This window comes from Silene latifolia, chromosome 7, assembly GCF_048544455.1.
Source record: "Silene latifolia isolate original U9 population chromosome 7, ASM4854445v1, whole genome shotgun sequence".
Classification (NCBI taxonomy): domain Eukaryota; kingdom Viridiplantae; phylum Streptophyta; class Magnoliopsida; order Caryophyllales; family Caryophyllaceae; genus Silene; species Silene latifolia.
Window position 1 is genome coordinate 123,320,388 of NC_133532.1, and position 5,782 is coordinate 123,326,169.

The 5,782-nt window shown below is 38.5% G+C and overlaps 1 protein-coding gene across 2 annotated transcripts; it reads left to right on the plus strand.

The window, feature by feature from the left end:
• Positions 1 to 220: 220 nt before the first annotated feature.
• Positions 221 to 4,956, plus strand: LOC141592921 (mitochondrial arginine transporter BAC1). 2 transcript variants are annotated; one of them, XM_074413807.1, is made up of 8 exons: positions 221 to 590; positions 1,630 to 1,719; positions 2,793 to 2,894; positions 3,071 to 3,175; positions 3,806 to 3,904; positions 3,986 to 4,174; positions 4,268 to 4,366; positions 4,550 to 4,956. In XM_074413807.1, the coding sequence occupies exons 1-8, from the start codon at positions 477 to 479 to the stop codon at positions 4,682 to 4,684; spliced, it is 933 nt and encodes a 310-aa protein (XP_074269908.1). In that variant the 5' UTR covers positions 221 to 476; the 3' UTR covers positions 4,685 to 4,956. The 2 variants fall into 2 exon arrangements, with proteins under 2 accessions (XP_074269908.1, XP_074269909.1); XM_074413808.1 differs by having other exon boundaries at positions 240 to 590; positions 1,630 to 1,748.
• The last annotated feature ends 826 nt before the right edge of the window (positions 4,957 to 5,782 follow it).

A 5,782-nucleotide genomic window follows, 5' to 3' on the forward strand; every position in this document is an offset into this window, starting at 1 on the left:
TAAGTCTCAACTCAAATCGATTAATTTCATATCAGGTTCTAATTTCAAAATTTTTCTTTACATAATTTTATATATACCCGTACAATTTGCACGGATCCTGAGCTAGTTTACCAGCTGTGGTTGGACCCATGTCTCTTAAATCTCAAGCCAAATCCGACCCGATCGTCGGATCGCCACCTTTAACCAAACCAAGCACGGAGGGTATTGGTACAAATGGTACCACAATTATTCCATAGAATCACATAATTCTGCATCTACGGCACACTATCTCATAAACCCTATTAATCTATTATGCACAAACACCATTTCCAAAGTACATCATCATCATCAATCAACAAAACCACTCCAGCATTGTCATCATTCATTACGAGAAAGACCCTGTTCTTTTCGGCTGAAAGCGTACACTAAGTAATTAAGTACGGAGTAATAAGGTTAAAAGGGTGAGGGTAAAAGGGTAAACTGTAAAGTAGGTAAAAATGGTTGAGGCAACAACAACCAAGTTAAACAGTGAAAAATACAAAGAGTATCTCGCCGGTTTACTTGCCGGTGTCGCCACCGTTATCATCGGTCACCCGTTCGATACCGTCAAGGTAACTTTATTACTCTTATCTTTTTTGGGTCATTCGGAAACCGTCTGTCTATGTTCACATTGTCAACACAGGGTAAGACTGCGTACATCTGACTCCCCCGCCCCGTAATCTGCAAGATTGTATTGTTTATTTCACTTAATTTCATGTCAATTTTATTGGATACTGCCTCTGTTGACTCTAATTCTATACGTTTGATTAAAATACGTCTCACATATATTACCGGGTGATTTTCTAGTATAATCAATTACAAAAAAGCCAATGTAGGTAGTAGAGTGGCTCCTTTGCTAGGATTTGTAGGTTGGGGTAAGGTTGCGTATATTCGATATCTCCTTAAGATGTGCAATTGTGGGGTTTTTATTGGGGGGATGTTATTGGTGGCATTGTTGTCAGAATCCCGATTGTAGAAATTTGCAATTATGATCAAAACTCGGATCATTTTGGGATTAAGGCTCTGATGTTGTTGTTGATCAAAACTCGGATCTTTAGTATGTCTAATTTCTAATTAAAATGTGAGACTAGAGTTTTCAACAGTCACAATGCGCCAATACATTGTTTTTTACTCGTTATTTCAATTATAAGTCTAACTTAGGTGTAGGTTTGCAGAAAAGAATTACAGTATATTAGTGAGTATTTCAATGTAAACACGTTTAAAATCTAGGTTTAGGCAATTTTTTTTATCTTGGATAATTCGGAAACATCCTCTTTGCCTTACTAGCACAAGGGTAAGGTTGAATACATCTGATCCCCCTTTTACCTCGCAATTTGTGGGAGCCTTTGACTTCTGGAGGCATTGGGGTAATGTTATTGTTGTTGTTCTTGAAATGTGGTTGCTTTAGGTTGACTTTCATGCACTTTAGAGAACTTCCGGGCTAGAAAACTTTCGATGAAAGAGATCTTGTATCATATGACACTATAACATGCTCTAAATTGGTTGTAGTGACGTAATATCTTCTGTGTGTAAAGTTGCAAGCTACAATTGTTCGTTAAGTTATACTCTATTGGATTCTTGGTCATACTTTCATTGAACCTCTCTTGTTAGGTTAAGCTGCAGAAACACCATAATGAAGTACATGGCGTTAAATACAGAAATGGATTGCATTGCACTGCTAGGATATTGCAAAATGAAGGGGTATGCATCTCTCATATACAACTTATAAGGTTAGGAGCCTCTCTTACATAAGTTAGATGGTTAAATTATTTGTTACGGTCCTTTGTTAGGGAAAGTTCTCTCACAAGTGAGAATTGGTGACTGTAACATTGGTGCGCTCTTATAAAGAGCTGGCCTAATATTCTGCATATAATTTACTGCTGCTTATGTGTAGTGATTAGTGAAGCAGCAAGGCACATTGACGAATTTTGTCGATTTGCAATATAATAGATTTAAAATGGGTATTTAAACCTTTTTTGCTTCTTTTTAAATAGCTGATGATTGTCTTGTTTATCATAGAGGGTCAGTTAGGAACAACTCTGTTATTATAGACCAGAGGTTGCACATGTACGAACCCCTTACCTCACAAGAAGCTGACGTTTCTTTGTGGCGCTTGATTATTGATAATGATGATCAGATGTAAAGTCATCTGGAAACCTCTTGAGAGGTAATGGGGTGATCATGTATCCGACGTTGATTCATAACTGTGAAGGATAGATACCACAATGACAACCATGTAATGTTTACAGATAATTTTCCAGTTGCTACCTTACAAGGAGTGTTATTAAAGGCTAATCTAATGCGTCAAACAAGTACTTTATAGATTGATTGTACTTTATAGATTAATAATTGTACTTAATAAATTAACTGCGAATGTTTATTGCTCAACCATATGGTCCATAACAAGTTGGCATTGGCATCATAAATTATGTAGCCTGTCGTAGTCGCTATAGATGGCTGAAAATGTGGAAATTAACTCACATTCAAAGGACTGTCTATTGCATACACTAGTGAAAGATCAGTTGTACTGTAAATAAATGTCGGACATACGGTTGCTGGTGTTGATTCAATCATTGGCTGTCTAGAGGAAAAGGAAAATTGCTCGCTGACCATTTTTTCACTTCTTAGTGTTATCGTATAACTTGATACTACTCCAGAGCAGCATTTTGTGTATTATGTAGTTAGTAACGCATGATGATCCGTATGACGTTGCACTTGCAGGACTGCTTTCGATTTTTTGTTTCTAACGAGGTCTGCGTGCTCAATCTTTATAGATAAAAGGGCTTTACAGGGGTGCAGCATCTTCTTTTATTGGGATTGGTTTTGAAAGTTCACTTCTTTTTGGCATGTATTCACAGACAAAACAAGCACTGCAGGTAACCATCTTGAAATGAGTATGCTTGTTGAGCAAAGTATTCTAAGTGGTTGCTTCAGTAATCAATTTGCAACACCTCGTCTTTATCTGGAAGGAAAACACATCTAGTCGAATCTACATCATTAAGAGTGGCACTTGAAACGCCTATTGACGGAGGTTTGTTTTCTTGCTTTCAAGGTTAAGCTGCAAAGTTCTGGACCTGATCCAGTCGTCATAATTCCATCAGCAGCATTATCTGGAGCTGTAATTAGTTTTGTTTTATGTCCTACTGAATTAGTGAAGGTAAATGTGTTTTTCCTCCTTTTGCATCTAACTCTCCTTTTTTATATGTTTATCACGAACTCACGATTAGTTCTTCGGGTCAGGCCAATAAATATTTAGGGGTGTCATTATGGGTAAACGGTGATGCTATTAGCAAATCATCTCCGCACTGGTTTGAGTATGCTTATGTCGGTTTAATCTTCTTGGGATGTGCTATTAGCAAGTTATCTCCACAATGGTTCCATTCAGGTCATATTTTGGTGCATTGATTACAGGTGAGATCAATAAGGTTTGTGTCCGGTTGTCCGGTCATTCCGAGACATTAGGTGTAATTCCAAATTAGTCTTTCGTGTCAATAATGGCTATTTTGGAGCTGGTCAATATTAAACCAACAAAGTTTGTGCAGTTTTAGGTTGGATCAATTTGGATTTGGGGGATATTTAGATTGTTATTTTCGGGTCCAATACGAGATTCTGGTCGAATCATTCGGGTTGGTTATGTTACAAAGTCTAGTTGTCAGTTTGTCTTCGTGTCTTTTTGTGTATCGGCATTGACCCTAGGTAGAGATCCTCTATTTTGCTTGTCAATGCAAATTTTCATTTAATCAAAATTGATTGTTCGTTTTTTGCTTCTGACGTTGAGATTCTTCAGTGTAGGATGCAAGTCCAAGGGACAGACTCCTTAGTTCCAAAGTCAAGCAGATATACTGGTCCGCTGGACTGTGCTTTAAAAACATTTAGAACTGAAGGGGTGAGGCTCCTCTGTTACCTGTGAAATTAAATACCTGAAAAGTCCTGAAAATATGTTTGAGCTGATGAGATAAATTTTCAGGTACGGGGAAATTTTCGAGGTGGTGTCACAACTTTCTTAAGAGAATCTGTGGGAAATGCTGTGTTCTTTAGTGTTTATGAGAATGTCAGGCATGTCATGCACTTGCAAATCAAAGATGCGTCACGTGATTATAAAAGTATAGCTGAATTGGGGATCGGGCTTCTCAGTGGTGGCCTTGGTGGTGTTGCTGTATGTGTCGTGATCAACTAAATAACACCGTGAAATTTATCATATATTTTATGGTTGCTTCATTTTCTAAGGTTCGTTTTCTGAATTATGCAGTTCTGGTTAACTGTTCTGCCGTTGGATGTGGCTAAAACTATGATTCAAACAAACCCAGATCAGAAATGTGCAAGAAATCCTTTCCGGGTTTTGAACATGGTAATTATTGTCCTCTAACAGATTACAAGCTCACAGTGATTTGTTGACGGATTCTTTCTTCAGAGAGTCTTATATGAGACGGTCTCATGTGCGAGACTACTAACTCAAATCCTTACGTAATACTCATTTAGGGTAATGAGTTGGTCTCGCTGTCTCATTACAGTTTCTGTTCTTTCATCGTAGGTCTACAAGCAAGCCGGGTTAAGAGGATGTTATGCAGGCTTAGGTCCGACTATAGTGAGGGCATTCCCAGCCAATGCTGCAGCAATTGTGACCTGGGAATTTGCAATGAAAATCTTAGGAATCCGACATGACTAGTGAGGTCGCACACAAAATGCCCAACCCGTGACTTAGGAAATATTCACATCCGAGATAGAGAAAAACAAGATCGGAGCTCAGAGCCTCTCTGAATCACTGCAGATCTTTAGACAGTAGGATTCTACCGAGCACTCCATGAAATGATTCGAATTTTGCATTATTTAAAACTGTAAGTCTCGTCTAAGATCGTTGTATTTATACTATTAACCTTTCATTAAACACATTAGCATGAATAATATGAATAAAAAATCGTGTCGCCTATTTGCCCTACTGTCAACAATGTTTATCTTATTTTTTTAGCTTTCATACTGTTTCGGGGCCCCCACAGTTCCACCAACGTTGTTCTACTTGTTAACCCTATTGCAGTATTGCGCTTATGGTCCCTGGTGTGCTCTAGTTATGCTTGTGAAAGGCGTTGTTAACTACAGTCGCCATGACAATGCTGCACTGTCTGATAGTTTTGCTTGAAGAAATGATTGCAGGAAAGGGAAAAGACGGGAAAACGAAACAGTTTCCTAGAAAACCGCTTCCTCAATTTCCTTAGTGTTAACTACAGTCACCATGACAATACTGTACTGCCTGAGGAAATGATCGGAGGAAAGGGAAAGGACGTGAAAATGAAACAGTTTCCTGGAAAACCGCTTTCTCAGTTTCCCGAGGAGTGTTGTCGGAGGGCGAGGGTTAGGAAGAAAGAAAGAGTGATTAAAAAAGAAACGAAAAAATAGGAGAATCCTTCGACATTTAGTGATAGATCACGGACTAAAGTTGTTTCGTCTCATCAGTTGCATAGGTTCCCTGAGTGTATCTCCGTCGTTATCAACCAAAATTGGTGTGGATACAACTCTTTTCGCATTTGTTGCATAGGTTTCGCGAGTGTATCTCTGTCGTTATCAGCCAAATTTGGTGTGTATACTATTCGTTGGAAAGCTAAGAACATCGGCTTTATTCTCCATCTCCTTTCACTCCATGTGACCATGTTCTCATATAACTCAAAGTAATATGAAAGATTGAGAGATATTATTCTCCATATCTCCACAATTGGTTTTGACATTGCTTGTATGACCCACTCCGGGTTGTATCAGGGTCGCTTATAGGTCA